The sequence below is a fragment of the Pinus tabuliformis genome, chromosome 4_1, assembly GCF_031772625.1.
Source record: "Pinus tabuliformis cultivar Carrire ecotype Pingquan chromosome 4_1, CPIR1, whole genome shotgun sequence".
Classification (NCBI taxonomy): domain Eukaryota; kingdom Viridiplantae; phylum Streptophyta; class Pinopsida; order Pinales; family Pinaceae; genus Pinus; species Pinus tabuliformis.
Genome location: NC_142303.1, coordinates 315,289,500 through 315,312,849, shown reverse-complemented (window position 1 = coordinate 315,312,849; position 23,350 = coordinate 315,289,500). Strand labels below are relative to the sequence as shown.

General features: G+C 35.0%; 1 protein-coding gene across 1 annotated transcript; it reads left to right on the top strand.

Annotated features, from left to right (window-relative positions):
* The first annotated feature begins 1,070 nt into the window (after positions 1-1,070).
* Positions 1,071-2,003, top strand: LOC149175558 (uncharacterized). The gene has a single exon (XM_089421169.1). It carries the CDS (start codon positions 1,071-1,073, stop codon positions 2,001-2,003), a length of 933 nt encoding a protein of 310 aa, XP_089277295.1.
* Positions 2,004-23,350: the final 21,347 nt, after the last annotated feature.

The window sequence follows — 23,350 nt, the reverse complement described above, 5'->3', positions numbered from 1 at the left end:
GGATTCTTATTAATCTAGACACCAGGGGTGGATTACAGGAATTCATTACTATTCAATGGAGGGACACATCACGCAAACAGATCATTGACTATGAAGGTATCCCGTATCGCTGTCGCAGATGCCACAAAGTGGGGCACCTATACAGGGATTGTCCTCTCCTCCAGAAAATCAGGGATAATGCATAGGGCTTGGAGACTGAACATCCCAAAGGAAATCCCTCTCGGAAAAATTCAGAAAACAGTCAGGAGGAGCGAGTCAACGATGCAGGGGAGTCCCATGGTACTCCTGATAATGCGGACGCAGTAAAGGGCACCTCAGATACACACCCTCTATCGCCACCTCCAGCAAGCATCGCTCCTGATCGGGAGGACTCCTCGACGCCGAGTATGTTACTTTCATCATCCTCACACATTCCTCCTGTGTCTTGCATATCTGAAGTTATTGCATCTAATCCCATCAATTGCACATCTTCCCCCCTATCGGCGCTCATTACCTTTGTGGGTTCCCTTAGTTCGCAGGTCCTTGCCCCTCCATCCTCCCTTACCTGCTCCCTCCCTCTCGCCGCTCTCGCTTCATCCCCCTGTGTTCCATCCCTATCATCTACCTCCCTCCCTTCCCACTCCATCCCCTCCCCCTACGTATCTCCCTGGTACTCACTCCACTCTAGATCGAAGGAAAGATGCTTCGATGCATTTGGTCTAGACACTGAGGCTACCCCTATTACCCATAAGAACTCAAGAGGCTGACCTTCTCGCCTCACAAAAGCCAGACATACCGCGGGTGAAGAAGTTGCTCTTCAGGGCCCTTAGAGCTAGGAATGGCCCGCAATTTCACCCAACATGAAGATGCTATCATTCAACTGTGGAGGGTTTGCTAGCATGCCCAAAAAAATAAAGCTCAGAAGACTGCTCACCTTGTCTCAATCAGACATTATTTTCTTACAAGAAATTCTCTATTTAGTTGAACCTCTAATACACACACTTAATTCCTGGCTGCCTAATTGGACCTTCCATGCATTGGATGCGTCTGGGAGATCTTGGGGTTCTGCTATTGGGATAAGCAACAAAGCTATGGAGATCAGGAATATTTGGGGAGGCAGAGGCTTCATAGGATTGGATATTTTTGCCCACTCTATGGAGTTGGAAATTCGCATTTTGAATGTTTATGGTCCTTGCACCGACAAGGCAAACTATTGGAGAACCTTACTGGACTCTAACCTCCTACAGGCAGACAACATCATTCTTGGAGGGGACTTAAATTTTTCGCTGGGCTTCTGCGAATCTTGGGGACACTCGGCCCAGGTAGACTGCTTATCTGATACTATCTCTAACCTACTTGAGGAACATCAGTGGGTGGACATTCCTTCGGCCAGGATTCAGTTTACTTGGACTAATAATCGCAGTGGAGATCACAGTCTGGCCAGAAGACTTGATAGATTTCTCATCAAGGAAGCTCTTCTTAGCAGACTCCCCCGCATTCGTCAATGGGTTGGGACTGGAGGCATCTCAGATCATCGACCAATATTCTTGGAAATGGCCGATGCAAATCAGAAGATCAGGAGCCCCTTTAAATTTAATGCCTCTTGGCTAAGAGACCCTTCGTATATACAGTTGGTAACCAACTTTTGGCAGACCAACCCCATCCTGGATGGAGAGGATCATACTGAAGGCTATATAAGGAAATTATCTGAACTAAAGAGGATCTCTAAAATTTGGGCTCATCAAAAGCGTATGAATGATGACAACTCTCTGAGGGAGGCAGAAAGGGCCATTGTTGCGCATGAGGACACATCTAACGGTACCTTCCCTACACCAGAAAGCAAAGAACTCTACTCCTCCCACATCATGAAGTGCTCACAAATTCTGAAGGAAAGGGAAGAACGCTGGAGGCTCAGGAGTAGGGCAATATGGCTCACCGAAGGAGATGATAGCACAAAGTTCTTTCATAAATTTTCCAATGGTTGCAAAGCCATCAACACTATTTGGGAATTGCGTGATGAATAAGGACACTCAGTATCATCTCAGAGGGATCTGGCTAGATTAGCTATAAAGAATTTCAGGAGCATGTATAAAGCTCCTAGAGCTGTGAACATCTTGGAGATCATGCAGGTGGCTGAACATTTCCCCAGATTCGTACAACAGGAAGACACAGAGGATCTGTTGATGGAAGTATCAATGGAAGAGCTGGAGGCAACCTTAAAATGGTTTAAAAAAGATAAGAGCCCTGGTCCAGATGGGTGGACCATTAATTTTTACATAGCTTTCTTTGAAATCCTTGGTAATGACCTGCTCAAGATTATGGAGAACTGTAGAAGGAGTGGCAGAATATCTCCGGCCATCAAATCCACATTCATAGCCCTCATATCGAAATCTGACAATCCCGCCTCATTCAATGATTTTCGTCCCATTTCCCTCTGTAATTGTCTGTATAAAATTATTGCAAAGATCATCGCTAATTGCCTGAAGCCTATCCTCTCTCGACATATATCATCTGAATAGTTTGCTTTTCTACACCACAGACAGATACATGAAGCTATCGCTACAGTGCAGGAACTCCTCCACACCATGCAAATTAAAAAGCAGAAAGGTATGATACTTAAGGTGGACCTATCCAAGGCCTTTGATAGAGAAAATTGGCTCTACATCAGACTACTGCTGACCCACCTAGGATTTCCTTTTGCATATATCAAATGGATAATGAGCTGTATAACAGATGTATCTTACAGTGTGCTACTTAATGGGGAAGCTACAACTTTCTTCAATTCGGAGAGAGGCCTCAGACAGGGATGTCCACTCTCGCCCTTACTATTCTTACTTATAATGGAAGGATTAAGTAGGACTATTACATCTGCTCGCGATAGAAATCACCTGTCAGGCATCAAAATAGCTGAGAATTTTTTCCTCACTCATCTATTGTTTGTTGACGACATTCTCATTTTTTTAAATGGCAGTATTGGGGATACCACGGCCCTCCAGAACATCTTCAATCTATTTCAACAAGCCACAGGGATGGTGATAAATGATAGTAAATCCACGATCACTACAGTTGGCTGCTCACAACATGAGATCACATACACATCTCAGCGCTTTCCTTTTACCTCTCTGAATCTGGTAGAGGGTATAAAATACCTGGGATTTAGATTAAAGCCTCTCGGATACAGGATAGCGGACTGGACATGGCTTGTTGCAAAAGTGGAAAAGAGACTTCAGATATGGTACCATAAATACCTATCTCGGGCAGGCAGACTGATCCTCATCAAGGCGGTGATTGAAGCAACTCCAGTCTACTGGATGACCCTGTCCTGGATACCAAAAGGTATTCTAAACAGATTACAGAGTATATGCTGCAGATTTTTATGGAAGGGTAATCAACCAGGCAAGCTTTTTTCCTGGGTCAAATGGGACACTATTGCAAAACCCAAGAGATGGGGAGGATGGGGCATCAAGAGGCTTGATCTTTTTTCCAGAGCCTTGGCGGCTAAGCTTGGTTGGAAGCTTATTACCACCAACAGTCTAAGGTCCCGAGTTGCACATGTGAAGTATATCTGGCCTATGAACCTGATGGACTGGTTCAGACAGCAGCATGGAACGAGAAATAACATATCCAATATCTGGAAAGCGGTCATCGGTACACTACCTCTCCTGCGAGAAGGCATCACATGGCGTATCAAGGAGGGCAATGTTGTTCGAATCGGTTTGGATCCGTGGGTAGGCTGTGGCAATGCTCATAGACTATCTGCAGACTTAATAAGGTATCTACACAGCAGGGGTATCACCCACATCAAGCACATTGGCGACAACAACAACTCCTCTTTTCTTCATCAGGCATGGATATCGGCTCGTGAATTGGACATTCCGGTTCAGTGGCAGCATGAATGGCAGGACTATACGGATGCCCTTACCCAGGCACACATCCGTCTCACTGATGGACCGGATGAGATAATCTGGGCCTTTGCCAAACACGGTGTATACTCCCCGAAACAGGGTTATATAAGGCTAATGGAACCACACAAGCCTCAGAACATTCTTCCAATTTGGAAAATACTCTGGAAGCTCAAGGCAGCCCCCTGCTCTCGCTTACTGATGTGGAACATCCTTTTTGACAAGATTCCTACCGGGACTAATCTGATGAAGAGATCGTTTTATGGCCCTTTCTGGTGCCACCTGTGTCACAGAGATGAAGAAAGCACAGAGCACCTTTTTCTAAACTGCCCCACAGCAAAGGAATTTTGGAACTCCATCATTGCTCACTATCCTACCTTAAAAAACTGGCATGGGCTCAATCTTATGGATGCCTGGAATACATGGTGTCAAAATCACAAAGGCAAAACCACAAATATGCCTCTTCTTGTATGTTGGGCACTATGGATTGCTCACAACCATTCTATATTCAACCATAGATCCCCCCATTGGCCTGCCATCTTGCTCCATACCATCGCTGATTTTGACTTGCTTCCAGCCGAAGATTCCAGCACCCCTCCACGCACCATCAGACCTGAAACCATTGACAAATCTAAGCCCTGGGCTTACTTTGATGGCTCTGCACAGGAGGCGGGATGTGGGGGCAGGGCCATCCTTCATCTTAATGAAAATCATTGCTTCAAGATCCAAATTAATTTAGGCAGGGGAACCAATAACTTTGCTGAACTATGCACAGCAAAACATATTATCCACTTTGCACTGCAAAAACAATGCAGACACCTGCAGCTATTCGGCGATTCTAAAATCGTTTGCAACTGGTTGAATGATGCATCTCATTGCAATGCATTTTCATTGAGGCATATATTAGATGAAGCTAAAATATTGATTACATCCTTTGACTCCTTTGTCTGTCAACACATTTACAGGGAACAAAATACAGGGGCAGATCAACTATCCAAAGAGGCAGCGCATAGACAAGGAAATGACTGGTTGATACAGGAAGAGATCGACGGGACCTTCTACCAGCATTACCACAGACCTTTTGATGATCTTACAGATAATGGGCTATAAGGCCCACACCTATTATAGACTATCTTTGTATTTACTGTACATATTCTACAACTTGGTACTGGTTACAAACTCATTTTTGGATGCTTAAAGTTTTAGTGCTCTCTGCGAAGAGCCGAATAGATTTTTGATCATACTTACTATAGCCGCAAACTAGTATAATCATAGTATAGCAGTCAACAGACTCCCTACGTAGAGACATAATTGTTTTTCTTTTTGGTCAAAAGCTTATGAACTCGTCAGGCATCTCTACCTCCATATGAATATGCACTTGGCATCTGCAAAATGTAATTTCTTCTTTATATCGATAGAAATTACAACTTTTTCCATGGGAAAAAAAAATTTGGTAGGCTATGGGCTAATAGAAAACCATATAAGGCTATATATATAAATATTTCTTTTTACTTAAATTACTAATATTAGTTATGGTTAGCCAAAGAATTACCTGAAGGTGGAAATGCTGAAGGGATTAGGCAATTAATGGACCATTAATGTAGACATGTGGCATGTAGACCTGTGACATGTAGAAGCATTCTCTCTTCCTTAGAAAAGAGATAGAGAAAGGATGGTGGGGAGGAGCAGTCTCTTCCCTATGATTTCCCGTAAGGATCTAACTAATGTAGAAGAAATAAGTATTTTTGCGTACGCTAGTAAAATCTTTCTGCAGATTAAATCCTTGATGAAATTTCTCTGGAAACTATTACTATAAACTACTTACGTGAATTTTATGATAAACTACATACGTGAATTTTATGGTGAGATAACCTAATCTAAAATATCAAACCAGCCAGGCCAGCTAGAGCGGAACAACTATTGTATCTGCTAGTCAAACCAAAGAGTTTTGCAAGTCTAGAACAACTATTGCATCTGCTAGTCAAACCAAAGACTTATGCATTATGGTTAGTACTAACCACGACGGAGTCGGCCAGGCCAACTAGTCTGGAACAATCCTCCATTTGGTATTAGTTTATAAATGAGAGAATTTCGACGATAGAATTGGCTGGCCTAGCTAGCATGGAATAATTTTTCTATTAATCTACTTTAAAAATATACACACACATACGAAAAGCACAAGTCCCTTCTAATAGGATTCTGTAATCCTATATATCTCAATTTAACCACAGGAAAAGAAGGGACAAAAACTAAAACTGGGAAACATACCTGAAATAAGGGAACCATCCATCCTGAGTGAAATCCATCCTGAGTGAAAAGTCAAATAACTGACGTAAGTATTAAATATAGATTCAAGCTTGTACAGATGAGTGAAAATCTCTTTAAATGTTGGGTTACAGAAATACATAGGAACAAAATAGCTTGTAACTGTCTACATACACTGACAAAAATTATGTTCACGATCGTCGTTCAAATTAATTAACAAAAGGACACGAGAGGGAATTTCTGAATCACATTTTTAGAAGAAACATAACCCCAATAATTCACCATGCAAAAAATAGCTTATATTTTGCATATACCCCGTAACTGAAAGCACAGTAAAAAAACACAAGGCAACACCCTGGAACCCTCGTATCAAATCCCTAAACATTAAAAAATGGGGAGAGAAAAGAACCATGATAACAGTGGATTACATAACTTCGGTGAAGTCGAAAATGGTACAGGAAGCCCAGTCTAAGATGGAATCCAACCAATACTAAAAACCAACATCGCCAAAAAGAAACCCTCGTCCTGCTTTATTGTGTCATATTAAAGGAAGAAAAACTGTGTTATTCCGCCAAAAATGAGAAATCTAGATGAGAAAAACCTAGCAACACAACAAAAGAAACTTTTAATAGGAAATTGAATGTTTAATTGAGCTAAGGAAAAATTATCACTTGTGAAAAGAGTCTGCCGACCACTTAGGAATAACTGGGTAGTTGCAGAACCCTCAACCAAACCGCAGAGAATAAATGAGCAACAGAGGGGGGAGTTGGTGTGGGGTAGTTACCCCATAACCAACCCTAACGCTTTACATCCATCTGATTGAACTAAAGCAAATCAACGGTTTTCGTAGAGACAGGTGTCTTGTACTGCTCGGAAAAATATCATGCTTATGATAGTAATGTGGTTCTATTAAACTTTATAGTCCCAAACTGAATCCAGGAGATAAAGAAATTATTAGAATTTCTCAGCTGTATTCATTAGACCTTTTTTTACAATAAATAAATAAATAATTGTGTGGTGTTTTTTAAGTAATATTTAAGGTGGTATTAGAGTTGAAGGGTTTAAACTGTGGCTTGATTAAGGGTAAATAATAATAAAATATGTTGTGTCCCTTAGTAAAGTAGAGTTAGAAGGGCAAAAAACTTCAATCCATATTTACTATGTTGTATTAAAAAAATATAGAATTGAGGGAAAAAAACACCAATTAAGAACAATCAATGATGAGTGAATTGAAATAAATATCTATGTATAACTTTATTTATAAAATATTGATGGAATTATTACGTACAAAAATGATATGTTGGGCACTTAGAGCAACAAACAATTGTTTGAGATATTTATTTAATAGCACATGTTAATTTGTGAACCATATTTTGCCACTCTATATCATAAGTAAAAGAAAGAAGTTTATGACCTGTAACAATAGAGAAGTATATGGGTAAGGAATCAAATCTCATCCTATTAAACAATTTTAAAATCTATGATGGGTATGTTAAAAGAGAAGGAAAGGAATAACATATAAAATCACCTTAAAAAAAATAAATTTAAGGTCATTTGCATGATAATTTCCCGTTACAAGACCATTGTGTTAATTCACAAAAAAATGTTTCCACGAATAATTTATGAGATTAATACTTATTAAAATGTTATAGATGGTACCATAAGATATATATATATATATATATATATATATATATATATATATATATATATATATATATATATATATAATTATATAATTTAGGTATGAACAAGTCCAATCCAGTATTATCAAGCCATTACGAATAAGCTTGGATTTTAGGAGTGCTAGGAAAGTGGTAAAATAAAGAACCCGCTTCGCTGAAAATATTTTCATCAAGAGGGTCACCAAAAATAGGTTACGATGGTAAAATAATCTATGAAAATCGTTTGCATGGAAGGTTGCGAAAGTCAAATAATTGGGAACAATTTCTTGTTTAAAACCCATCTAAATGAAGTTAAGTCATGATAATTATCAAGTAACTTGTGTTTGAAAGAGGATTAGTTTTGTAATAGTGAAGTGAAAAGAATATTTGAGATTTTAAGTTGAAAATGATATGGTAATGGTATATGAGATTATCTCAAGGTACTAAATAAACTTAGAAGCATCTCAAAATAATTATTTCTAATACTTTGAAAGATATCAATTTTGTACTAAATTTAGTAAGTGAGTATAAAGTAAGCAAGATTAGAGCCATTTTGAAGAATATGGGAATCCACAAAGAAGGAAATTCCATGCCCAAAAATATAGAAAATGAATTTAGATAGCTTTTGAATTTCATGTAGATGTTAAACATAGGGGCTCAATATTTGTTGTGAGTTAGAAACTCATGGTACCGAATTATGGAATAAGTTGCTAATTGGTAACCACCTCCCGTTCATAAAGATTAAATCTAATGGAAATATAGATGGAAAAAGTGTTAGGATTAATTGATATAAATGTTAATTGTGCTTCCGATAACTAAACATTTGATCTGAGCTAGTACAACAAGACAAATATGAACATGTGCAGGCTAGATTTCATGAGCAACCTAGTATAACTATAGAAAATATATACAAGTAAACACCAAATGGTATAACTATAAGCTACAAGAGAAAAACTCTAACTTGGTCATTGTTTGTTGATGCTTTCGCTTTAAAAGTTTTGAGAAATAGCATAAATTGGAGAAAAGATAACCTAGGAAATATGCCTGATAACATGCACACAATAATGAATGTGTACATTGAATACTCATTAAAAAAATATCAATTGTTTTAAGGAAAGTTGAAGATTTGATGGGGATATAGGTAAAAACAAAAAATTGTGAGTAGAAACAGGTAGATAGTTGAGAAAGGTAACTAAGAAAATGTAGCATATAACTTTAAGTAAGATTTAAAGCTATAATAAAGAGAATGTTGGTAGCATATTAGCACAAGTGTTAGTTATGCATGTTGATGCATAAACTGCTAGCATGGAAAATGCAGTGTGACGCCAATCAATGGTACCCTAGATAAGTACCTTGAAGAACTTCAAATGACTTCTATAGAAACAAATGACGACTTGTTAATGAATTAACTAGAATGAATATATGCTTACCAAATCATTATTTCAAGATAATCCACACTAATATGATGTGCTGAGATAGCTGACAGGCATGAAAGATGCAAAGGGGAGGCACCCCATGTAACCTCAAGACACTTTAACTAATAATTTACAAAATAGATAGGTATATAAACCCTAGAAGAGAGTTGAGAAAAATCGCAGGTAAGGTGAGTCAGAATATTGTTGTGATATTGGTGATGTAAATTTCCTATCATCTTTTGTTGATTTAAACATGCTTGTACTACTCCACGTTGTGTGTTTGAATAGTCACAATGGTTCCTTTTATTATTACCTTGTGCTTCTAGCCTCGATGGCCTACTAGGGAAGATTAGAAGGAAAATAATAAGATAAGGAAAACCAATTGAATTAAACAATAAATTGATAATTAATGTGGACAAAAATTAGGTCCACTTAAAGGAAAAAGATAATATCCACCATGGAAGTGGTTAGTTGAAGTGAGTGGTAATGTTTGGTTGCGACTTATTTCATATCATGATTGTATAATGGTGACTAAAGGGAAGATTATTAGTGGTGAGCCATCCTGGAGACTACATAAGGAAATATTTCTTAGATTTAAAAAAAATGATGATAACAAGTATGATTATTATGTGAATGGTATAATAAGATAATTAGTTATCCTCATATTGGAATAAAATTGTCGTCCACAAGATCTTAAATGTCAAAGGTAGCAAAATAACTTGTTGTTGAATGAAGTGAGTAATATGTTATGAACCAATATAGAAATAAAAAAAAATATTATACTAGAGTAACATAGTGAGTGTGAGTTAGAAAGTACGCTTGAGCACAAAATGGGGAAATTTTATTACTGTTCACGGAAGAAAATTTTCCTATAACTTTCATTAATAACTTGTAATGTAGGATGACAAGGGCCAGAATTGTACGAAGAGATAGCAATGTAGCCGGCTTGAACAAAGTATGCAAAAGGAAGTTATCCTAAACTTACTTATGCATGACGAATGCACATTTGAAATTAAAATGGAAACATAGTAATGCTACTAAGTACAACAGAACACTAGTTGAAATTTATTGTAAGAGACAAGAATAATAAATAGTTTATGAAATATTATTATCTTTATGTGATTAGTTAAATTGGAATTGGTACTTCCATGGTCTGGAATTTACAGTAGAACCACACAGTGGGATTCTTATTTATTGACATCGTCATTAAATAATTAAAAATAATTTATTCCTATTGTTGATAAGTTTACAATGATGTTGCTAACTCCCGTGGAGTGCAAGTTTCTCTCCCTTGTCAGGTGATGCATGTTGGTGATTCTTGTTGGGTACATAAATAATTGATGGTGCATGTAATAAAGTGTGAAATGCCTATGTATATGCTTCTTAAACAACACTTTATGGGTAACTAATGACAACTTTGATGATTGTGAATGTAGATCGAAACAGACGGAGAGTTCCTGGATGAATTTCTAGGTACTCTTAAATGGGGAGAAATAATGATTACAAAAGAAAATTATCACCCATGTTAAAATTCAAAATAAACACTTTATCTAGAATAGGCTACCTGGTACGATGAGAAGTTTATGCGCAATGTCTATTTAAGGATGTTTGGAGGCCATGAAACACCAATGATGATGTTTCGCTTGAGGGGGGCGAAGATGTAATACCCCTCAATGAATAGTAAAATTTTTAATTATTTCTACTAAAATAACTTGGCAGAGTATGGGATAATAGAATGTTATATGTAATGTGAGACATGAATATTTTATTTTAATTAAATTACAAAGATTAGTTATTGTTAGCCAAGGAATTACGAGAAGGTGGAAATGCTAAAAGCCGGTTCACCTATTAGGCAATTAATCCTCTCCTTAGGGATAAATATCTCAGCTAGGAAAAGAGATCCAAGCGGGTGGAAAGGGAACCTAAGGCAATTAATAATGATGAGAATATAATTTATTACCTCACGTAGGACATTGTTGAGGTAAGGCAGGACACTGTGATAGAGAAATTGTTGTGACCAGTGGAATTTCTATACAGACCTATGAGTATGTGAAAGTTGTGGGCAATAAATTCTTGAGTTGGTTGGGGTCCTGTGGAATTTCCACGTAGACCTCTATGGTCTCTGTCCAAGAAAGACTGATCTGAAAGGAAATCAGCTTAGGAGGAGCTCAAGTGGAACACCGTGCTTGATGGTTGGGAGGAGCATTCTCCCTTCCCTAGTGATTCCTTGTGCCCATATAACGAATATGGAATAGATAAGTAGTTTTGTGTATGCTAGTAGAGTATTTCTGCATATTAAATCCTTCTTTAAATTTCTTCTTGAAACTATTGGTGTAAACTACTTATGTGAATTGTATGGCTAGCTAACCTAATATAAAAGATCAAAATGGGTAAGTGTACTTATTTTTCTGAGTTGTTGTTCATTTCCTACTAGGTTTCCATATGTTTTATGTATGTTTATGTGGTGGATAACTGTAAAATATAACTCTATGCAAAGTAAGTACTTTCAAGTTTATGGACAAATAGGGAAATTCCATTCTATTGTATTTGCTAGTCAAACCAAAGAATTATGCATTACGATTATTTCCAGGTCGGAGCCGTCTAGGCTAGCTAGCCTAGAACAGCCCGCCATTTGGTATTATTTTGTAAATGAAAGAAGTACCACGATAGAGGGCCAGCTACCCTGGAATTAATTTCTATTAATATACTTAAAAAAAATACACACGCACACGCACACACACACACACATATACGAAAAGCAGAAGTCCCTTCTAAGAGGATTCTATAAGTGAAAATATCAATTTAATGGCAAGAAAAAAAGAGACAAAAACTGGGAAACATAACTAAATAAAGGAACCATTCATTCTTATGAAAGTTCAAATAATTGACATAAGTATTAAACATAGATTTAAACTTTTATAGTTGAGTATAAGTCTCTTAAAACGTTGGGTTGTGAAAATACATAGGAACAAATAGCTAGTAATTATATCTATGTTCACGATTCTCATTCAAATTGATTAACAAAAAGAGACAAGAGGGAATTTATGAATTACATTTTTAGATGAAACATAACCCTAGTAATTCCCCATGGATAAAATAGTTTATATATTTCATATTCCATGTAGCTAAAAGCACAATAAAGAAAACATAAGGAAAAAGACTAGGACAAAAAAGTTATGGGTAGAAAATTGATCAAAATTCGTGTAGGAGCCAATTGTTATTATGAGAGAACTCAGACACATTCTTTTCTTTACTAAGGTATCATTGATAGAACTAAATCATTAATAATGTTTAAAATATTGCAGGATAAAAGTTAACCCTAGTTGTTATCAACAAGACCAACAATAGAGGAACCATTCACAACTCTAGAAATTACTGACAGCCATGCAAAGGCTTTCCCTATAGTAAATCCTATCAGAATTGACGTTAGACGACCTTCACTTGAAAGGGGAGAATGAAATATTGTAAGAGAAGCTAGCACTTGGGAAAACATGAAACCCTCTAACTTAGTTAGTGGAAGGCCAGAAGCAACCATCAGTCGATATCTATTTTAAGAAAATAGAGACCTAGTTAGTAAACTATGAAGGCCGCATGAATTTTTAGAAGGGGACCAGGATATTAACCCATTAAATACGTGAGGAAGGAACTCTGCAGACGACGACTTAAATTATCCCTTGAGTAAACCCTCGTATCAAATTTCTAAACACAAATAATGGGAGAGAAAAGACCCGTGATCATAGTGGATGACATAAGTTAGAGTATTACCTATCATTAACACTTTGGTGAATTCAAAAAGGGTACAAGAAACCTAGTCTAAGATGGAAACGAGCCCATACTCAAAACTATCATTGCTAGAAACACCTCGTCCTTCTTTATTATGTTGTAGTAAAGGAAGGAAACCTGCGTTATTCCACCAAAAAGGAAAAATCGAGATGAGCAAACCCTAGCAACGAAATAGAATAAAATTTCAATAAGAAATTGAATATTTAATTGAGTGAAGGAAAAATTATCACTTGTCAATGGAGTCCACTGACCACCTAGGAATAAGTGGTTAATTGCAGAGCCCTCAAAACAAACCAAAAAGTGAAAATCAGCAACAAAGGGGGAGAGTTGGGGTCAGTTAGTTACCTCACAACCAACCCTAACACTTTACATCCGTCTGATTGAACTAGAGAAAATCAACGGTGTTTAGAGAGATAGGTTTCTTGTACTTCTCAACTCATCCATCAAGGTGAGATTTTTCTTTAGTCTCGAGAGACTTGTAATGTTATAAGTGATAATGTATGACATATGTAATATGCGAAATTTCATAAAGCTACCAACAACGTTGTGATACCATGGAAATGTACCTATGTTAAGTCCATGACACACCTTATATATATGAATGATTAATACTTGGTGGCAAGAATATCATGTTTATGATAGTAATGCAATTTTATTAAAGTTTACAATCCCAAATTGAATATGGGAGATAAAGAAATGATTGGAATTTCTGAGCTATATTCACTAGACCCCTTTTTACAATAAACAAAAAAAAAATCCTGGTGTTGCCTTTAGGAATGTTTCATTATTACATTTGTTATATGTTTTATGGTACTAGACAATTCATTAGTATTATATTAATTTGTATTTGGATTGTATTTACTGAAAATTATTAGACAATGTCAGAATCTTATATTAGTTTTCAGGCTATTGTAAAAATTCCATCATAAATCTAGAATTATTTACAAAAGAAGAATTGGCATAAGAAGAACTCCATCCGAAAGCCGAAAGTATTTATAAAAGAAATGTATATAGAAAAAAATTGTATATTCGTTTATAGAAAGGTATGCGAGAATAATGAGGATAAAGAAAAGTGTTTAAATCAAAGTATTTTAGAGCTCATAGACATTTTAATCCATCTATACTTTATGTGAAAAGAGTGTTTAAATCAGAGTACTTTAGTGCTCACAGACATTATAATCAGTTATATTCACAAATAAGATTATGGAGTAGGACAAACATTATATGCTCTATGAATATATAAAATAAAGTTATGTGGGATTGATAACAAACAAAATGTTTATCTCTTTCCATATAATAGTTTAATAACAACAATAATATTGGCTAAGAAGAAAGTGTCACTATTATATGAAATGATGATATTATTATCACAAGTATCTTTATGATTTTTAATAACACAATATCATCCATGTAAATTAACAATAACAAAGCATAAATTCTTATATGTATACTTCCTTTATTCTTTATGATTCAATTCTCTAAATAATTTATATATAAGTCAAATAAATGATACATTCTTATCTCATTTCTATTTTACTCTTGGTTTTGACTGCTCCTTTAATTTTATCATTTATTGAAATCTTTGGTTTTACAATGAACTTTTCATATAATTTCTAAGTAGTTCTTCTCCACTGTACTTGAATTTTTAGAAAATTATATATTACAGAACAATAGAACACATAAAATATTGCAAAAATATAAACACAGAAAACCCATAAAACAAGAGAGACATAGATATACATAGTTCACCCAATTTGGGCTACGTCCATGGAGAAACAACCAGTCCTTCCTTTTATATTATCCAACAAAATGAAGAGATACAACCTACAACATATCCGATGTAATTCCCTCCTCTCTCACACAATCTCCTCTCTCTTTCTCACTCAGAATACACATCTCTATAGTCGCAATACAATTCCCTTATATATAGCGAGGGGTTTCCTTCTAGGGAAAAAAACCCTAAATTAAACATAACTTCTACCATCAGATTTCCGCCTAATGAATGACCCAGATTGACTATGAAATTAGAATATTTTACAATTATTTTTACTCGTTGCCCCCTTGGACCCCCTGGCGGTGAACATTGATCGGCAGCATTGCCGCCACATTACGAAATGGGGTCCAATGCGGCGATACCTCTAAATAAAGAAGATAATTAGGCTCCACACCCAACATGTATTCCTACCTTCTCCATTATTTTTCAAAGTTATTAGACATAGTATGATAACTTTAGAAAAACCAAACAAGCATTAATAAATATTGTTTCTTCACCTCTCGTTCAAAACATAGACAAATTATGAGATGGTCAATGAGACATTTGTTTGGTTACATAAATGAAAGATATATATTAATCTTCTCCATATTATATTAATATTAGTTTAAATATTTCATAGTATGATTTATATGTATCATGCTACTAACTTCTGTATGTAAATTTTATAGAAACATAATCCTTGATTTCAATAACAAAAACTACGCTACTACATTTATTTTTCAAAAAAATCATAACAATGCACAAATTATTATGATTATTAATCCAAATATTTACAATAAGATATACCATAGGTGGCTAATCTAAATTATGGTAAATGGTTGATGTTATCGCTGTACCATGTGTCACAATTGTTGACAAGCTTATGGTAAATTATTTGACCATGTTTGACAATTGTTGACCCAATTATGGTACTTGGATTTGTGATAACCTTTTCTTAGAGAAATATGTCATCTTTCGAACATTTGGATAGTCATTATGAATACCATCCTAGCTAAGAGGGAGTGTTGAATTTTTGTAGCTATGGTCAATCTTCATGACTTATATATTTAGTCTTAATGCACCTATAATAATGAATGTAAATCATGTTCTTCATGCTATAATCAAAATAAAATTATTAATGACATGTTCCTCATGCCATTTGCGAAAAGAAGAAATTTTGAATTTTTGAAAAGATTTTTTGGCTCCAAAATAAGCCAAGTTGGTCTCCTCCTAAACAAGTCGGCCCCAGCATAAGAGGCACCCATTAAACCCAATAAAAGATTATAAATATGAGGCATTCAACCTCCCTACCTAGCAAGCAATTTGGATCTGTCTGAGGTGGGTAATTTGGCCTATTTGAGGCAGTTAAGAAGTATAATTGAGGCAGTGAAGCAGTATATTCAAGGACAAATTTGACTCACTGAAATTTTGAGGCTAGGTACAAGATTGAAACTCCTAAGGCAAGGTATATAACCGGAATTGCTATGACAAGTTGTAGACCAAAATTAATGGTTAAGTAGACTGAATTTTTAATTAGACCTAACTTGTCTAGCAGGCAGTTTGGCCCAGATTTGACCTAACTATCTTGTTGGTCTATTTTGACCTTGTACTTGACCAATGTATCTCTTTTGAATTTGATGGGTTCTCTAAGGAAAATGTTGTTGAGTTTCCCCCTATGTCAATTTTCCTAGGGTAAATGCTTGTGTTCTTGATATGGTTGTTTCTTTATGATCCTAATGCCTATGGTTGAATATCTTCTACATAATTTCTTTATGATGAAATTGAATGAATGAAATATTAAATTAAGAAATCATATGAAGTAATTATATATAAGAAGATCCATAAAAATAAACAGAAATAAGACCTTTGTTTTACTTAGTAGTATGCAATATTTATGAGTAATTTTATTGGAGTAGTTACTTGTGTGTAGACAAAGTGTTTGATGAAATTCTTACTCAAAATTTATGAGATGTAGGTTATTTTCTAAGTGAATTTTCTAACACAAGAGTGGGGAAAGGGGGCATCCTTGATGGAGTCCTTGAGAGGCTTGAAAGAACCCAACCACACTTTCATGGATTAATGGAGCAATCCCAAAGATTTTATGCATAGTGCAACACAATTTAAGAACGTGGAATTAAAACCAAACTTTGCCATCACTTTGAGGAGGAAATCATGAATTGCATATTCAAAAGAGTTTTCCATGCCTAATTTTATGATCATTCCCTTTTCCTCTCGATTTATATTGGAATTTATTGCTTCTTGCACCAGGATTATATTGTCAAAAAATCTGTCTCTGGTGAATGAAGCTCCCATTATTTTCTGAAATGATCTTTGGCATAAGTGGCTTGAGCCTGCTGGCCAATATTTTGGATATCACTTTGTTGGAGACATTCCATAGTGGAATTAGTCGAAACCTTGAGAAATTAGTTGGATTGAGCTCTTTGGGAATAAGAACCAAGAAAGAGGAATTGATTCCTCCTCCCATATAGTTATTTTTAAAAGTATACCCAACCATTCTACAAAATTCATATTTGATGACATCCCAAAATTATTGTTAGAAATGAGCTGAGAAGCTTTCTTGGCTTGATGCCTTAATCACATTGAATGTAAAGACATCTTGATGATTTTTTTCTTCATAAAGGGTCGATGTTAGTGATTCATTATTTGTTGGCATAATAAATTATAGGATATGTTCTAACATTGATCTTTCTAATTCAATGCTGCAAGAGTCATTATTGCTGTATAGATCCTTGAAGTGGAGGATCGCCTCATCGTTAAGCTATTTTAAGTATGAAACCATGCTACCTCTAGTCGTTATTTCTTTAATATTGTTTTTCGACACAAATTTTTTCCTGTTTATGAAATAAATTGGTATTCATATCCCCTCCTTTTAACCAAATACTTCATGATTTCAAGTGCCACATTTCTTTCGCTTCTTGGAGAACTTTGTGATAAGCTATAAGTTCTATTCTTTCTTCTTGCAATAGATGAAATGTGATTGGGCCATTTTCTAATGTTTTATACAAGAAATCCATTTCCTTTTCATATTTCTATAGCTTTCCTTAGTGCTCCATGTTCAAATCTTGTGCCCATTTTTTAATGGCTAGCTTTAAATGCCTGATTTTTTATTTCCAAATTGTGACAAGACTTCCCATCACCCATCCCATCTAAGCATCTATAACTAGGGCCTGGAAACTAAGCAATTTTTCCCAAGTTGAGCTGTAGAGAAAAGGAAAGCGACCAAAGTTGGATTTCTCTAAGATTTACAAGGAAATGGGCTTATAGTCTAAACTGTTCCAGGGAAGAATTTGGGAACTCACCATATTTTCTTGAAGGAATATGAGATTAAAAAATGATCTAACTTGATAACAATGTGACGTGGGCTAGTTCCTTTGTTGCTCCAAGCGAATTTATTTACTACATGCTTAATATCTAGCAGATTTGATTTTTGCATAAGATCCTCTAAATTCTCTTGAAATTGGTCTCTAATAGGAGATATTAACTTTCTCTCTCACTGAGATATGGTAGTGTTAAAGTCTCCCCCTAAATAAAATCTTTCCCATAAATCAAATCTCCTAGGGTTGTTAGAGAATTCCAACATAACATTTTCTCTCAATACTGGATTGGAAGGTATATATGAATCACAACACATATGCAATTAGACAAAATATGTAGAAAATGGGTGGCCAACCATTGAGGCAAAGGCCTATAGTCCAACAATATTAGCATAGATTAGGACCACATTGTAGAAATTTGTGATATCCCCTATAGCTAATCCATGTTGTAAAATTTGTTATGAATTGTAATTCATGTAAATAGTGTGGAAACATAAACATATTGACTGGTTAAGGAAGTAGAAACAGATTCACACGACTGAGGAGGACAAGTTGCTTGTAAATCCAAGCCATGCATTTATTTCATCACATGTATCCCTATTGGTTGGAGGGAATTGTTGTGCGGACATTTAATTGGTAGAATGGGCCTCCTGAGTGGAGGATGAGCCTACAAGTCTTGATTCTTGCAGATACATGGGTGTGGTCAACATGCTTAACATACAATGGTAAAATAAGTTTAGGGGGAGGGAAAGCTATTCAAGTGTGCATGATGCATTATCCATAATTCAATAAGGGAGACAGATGAGGAGGGAGCACAATGACTAGAAGAAAATGTAGAGTTGAATTTACCAGTGTTGTGGATTTTCCTGGAAGATTCAACTTCTCCTAAGTCTGTGTTCTGCACTTGTGGGATGGATTCCCTATGTTTCACTGAGGCTTGTGCTTGTGTCTGTGTATTGTTTTGCTAAGTCTTATGCTTGTTCTTGTGTATTGTTTTCTAGAGAGATTTTGATGGGGTCGTGAGACTCAAGTGCTTTATGAGCTAAGATGGCTATAACTATTTCTTGTTGATAAACGCTTGAGCATTGGCTAGCTTTGGTGTTGATAAACCACTCTGAAACTTGTTGGGTTGACAAAACTGATAAGCAGACTGAACCATGCAGAAACTAACTGGGACTGATAAAGCATTAAGTGTAGCCTTGGGGCTAATAACACTAGTGTTAGCACCCATTGATAAACTAGCTCAATAAGTGGTTTCATTTTCTCTACAACAATGCATATAGCTAGTAAACCTCCCATTACACAAATTTTCACTTAGAATTGAACTGAGACTCTCTATTCTTTGGTTGGACCCATGTGGTTGTTTTTTCTTAGGTTGAGAGTCACTGAAGTGTTGCAGTTGGGGGCTATTGAGAAATCACATGATATAAGGGACTCTGACTCTTACCATTTATTGACTCATTAAGAAATCTTGAGCAATTACCTCCTAAGACTCTAAATTTGGCAGGGGGTAGCTAACTATAAGAAAGACTAAAATGAATTTAGGAGGAGAGTTGGAGTCCCTTCCTCAGTTTTCAATTATTAATTTATACAAATAAGTGTATCTACTTATATTTTATTGTATTATGAATGATTTCATGTTATTATTATGTGTTACAATTATGCATGAATTAGTAATTCTTATGGAGGGATTGCATTATTCCTAGTTTCTTATCAAGAGGTTCATGCTTGATTTCTCTCATGAATTGGGAGGGGTTGTAGGTCCTAGTAACTTCTAATAAAATCTTAAATGCATGGTCACTTAATATGTATGGCTAAATCACTAAGTTATGTTGTTTGTCACTATGTATGACTTCTATTAGTGGTGCACATGAGAATACAAGTGCTTGTTATGTATATGCCGGTGGAAGTCTATGGTTGATGTGCATATAGTGGAGACATAGTATTCATGTCTTAGATCCACCAAGCTCAATGGTTAGGTAACTAACCACAACACAAGGGAGAGTTCCTGATTTTCAAGGTCTTTCTCTATGCTTGCATTTTGTGCCTCATCCCATGTTTCTAGGATTTCCCCTTCTTTTATTATTGATTTTAAGGCTTCAAAACTTTTATCCTTTCCGATGTGCCCTTTGCTTGATCCTCCTTCTCCATCCATAGTGAATTTCTTGGGAGAAGACGAGGATGTTCCTTATTCCTGGTCTATTCAACTGCTTTGGTGGATTGCCTTGTTCTCTTGGTTTTCCTCTGCTTTTCTACTACTACCATTGATCCCCTTCATTTCCTTCTTTTTGTTGATTCTCCTCCTCTCGCAGCTTACAACTTCTTACAAAGTGGCCATATTCTTGGTACACCTCGCTCTTAAAATAGATTTTATTGTAATCAACTACCAGGATATGTGACCAACTATCTAGATTTAGGGTTATGGCTACAGGGAGGCCCTTAACAAATCCACCTCCACACATAACCTTGCAAACGAAAAACGCCCCTCCAGGGGCTCAACATGATTGATACATTTCCCCAACGCATTGCGAATATTCCTGAAGATGATATCATTCTAATAGTGTAATGGTAAGAAGGTGAATTTCACCCACAGAAGGACTGCGAATAGGGCATCACTTTCAGGGTTAAAATCTAGACTCCACCAATCCAAACATAACCCCTTGAATCCCATAAAATAAGGTTCGCTATGGAAAACCAAATCACGATCCTCAAATTCAAAAAGGAATGTGAAAAGCCCCTTCCCATAGAATTTTGAAGTCATTGAACCCTCAATCAAGGGTTTCCAATTTTTTTCGACCCACAATAAAATTTTTTTGGGAGGGAAACTAGATTTCCATAAGTTGGACAACCTAACCTCTTTTTGCAAGTTATAGGATGTGAGATTTGGATGAGGCATGTAGAACTTGACTTTTGGGGTTTCCTCCATGTGTTTTAGGAACGTGGAAGGATTAGCTTTATTATAATGTGGCCCAGCTGCCACCAAGAAGTTAAAAGACAATTTTGAATGTTAGTGGCAAAGGCGGAGTTGAGGAACCCTTGATCTAGCCATCAAACCATAAAAAGAGTGGCTGTGTAATTCTTCACAACCTCTAGCCTTAGAATGCAACTAATAGATTTTTTTTTGCATTTCAAAGAATTCAAAAAATTGCATACATTTATATTAAATATAATATATGTTGAATATAGTTTTTTTATTTCAAGTTTACTCATGACAAATGTTTAAGTTTAAGATAAAATAATTTTGATAGGATGAGAATTTAAATTTAAAAGTGAATTAAATAATTTTAAAAATATTTTAATAATATAAATAATTACAAATTCTAATAATTTATTAATTAAATAATAAATTTTATTTAATGGAAAAAATATTATTAAAAAAATAAAAAATAAAACATCCATTCGATATTTTCAATAACCAATATAGACACCCGAACGTATCACGTAAATAGTGTATGAATAGATTCCTCTAAAATCTGGACTTTAACTTCTGAATAATATCCGATTCTTGAATAAACTCTAATGAAGAATAAATCAACAACAAATACCATAAAAAGAATGCCAATACTTACATAGATAAACAAAGAAACAAAATAAATCTCAAAAAGAAGCCTAAAAAAGTAGGAGGACAAGACAGGGACCCAACTTCTACTAATATTCCAACCATCATCTCTATTCAAATTATTCTGTCTTTTTCCAATTTCTATGGCCTCCCTCAATTTACAATGATGGAAATGATTAACCCTAGCAATGACTTGGGCCTCCTCAATGCAGATGTGATGCTTGGATTTATCTTCATGCTTCGCCAAAGTAGAGGAGAGGGTTCTTCCATGCTTGATGTCAACAACATGCTCACGAACCCTTTGATTAATCAAGTGACCAGTCTCACCAATGTAGGGAGTCCGACAAGAGCACAGGATAATGTAAACACCCATTATATTGTTGGGGTCCAATAGGTCTTTTACAAATTTAAGGGAGCTCCGGATGGTATTTAAAGGCCTAAAGGTTGGAGCCACCTTATGCTTCTTTGGATATATATATATATATATATATATATATATATTTTTACTTGTATATATTTTTGTTTTATTTTATTTAATTTTCCATTAATTATTTTTAATTTAGTTTATTTTATTTCCATTAATTATTTATCAAATTATCTTTTCTAGATTAGGGTCTTGACTCGTTTTTATAATTTTTGACTCCCCTCCTTTAAAGTTTGACTTTGATTTTTTTTTTAATAAATTAATTTAAATATTATTTCTCAAAAGCTAGCTGTTTAATATGGTGGTTACTTATTAATATTTGGTTTTAGTAAAGTAATAAACTAATATTACAATTTGAATATTATTTTTCAAAAACTAGTTATATTTGGTTTTAGTAAATAAATTTAAATATTATTTTCAAAAACTAGCAATTTAATATAGTCGTTACATATTAATATTTTTAATAAATTAATAAACTAATATCATTATTTAAATATAATATCACAATTTAAATATTACTTTTCAAAAACTAGTTATATTTGGATTTAATAAATGAATTTAATAGTCGTTACATATTAATATTTTTAATAAATTAATAGACTAATATCATTATTTAAATATTATTTTTCAAAAACTAGTAATATTTGACTTTAATAAATTAATTTAAATATTATTTTTCAAAAACTAGCCGTTTAATATAACCGTTACTTATTAATATTTTTAATAAATTAAAGAAATAATATCATTATTTAAATAATGTTTTCAAAAAATAGCTGTGTTTAATATAGCCATTATTGAATAATATTTGCTTTTAATTGTTCAAATATAGCCGTTACTTGAAATTCTCTACATCGCTTTCTATTTAAGCCTTTGCCATGGTTTGTCTATTCATCTGGTCCTGATGATGAACCACACTTGTTGGTTCGAAACACGTTGGCCAAAAATTTCTCTTATGTGATTTCTACCCTAAAATTTTACTTAAAATAAAAATCAATAAATGTACTGAAAAGAAAGACCATCTTTATTTCAGGTTTCTCCTAAATATATTTTCCAAATCTGTAATCGAATTAAGTTAAACTGAAAATAATAAATTAAACTAAAAGTAATAATACCCTGTTGGTCATGGTGAGAACAATGTTCCAGTTGATATCTTTCTCAATTTACTAATTATATATTTTTATTTAAAAGTATATCAAATTAAATCATAAACCATTCAAAAACAAATTAGCAAATTCACTAAACATATCTGGTTAATAAATCTGTGAAAATTT

Bases quoted from the DNA above. Each gene is read 5' to 3' on its own strand.
- LOC149175558 (XM_089421169.1), top strand. From the start codon at position 1,071: ATGGAGATCAGGAATATTTGGGGAGGCAGAGGCTTCATAGGATTGGAT.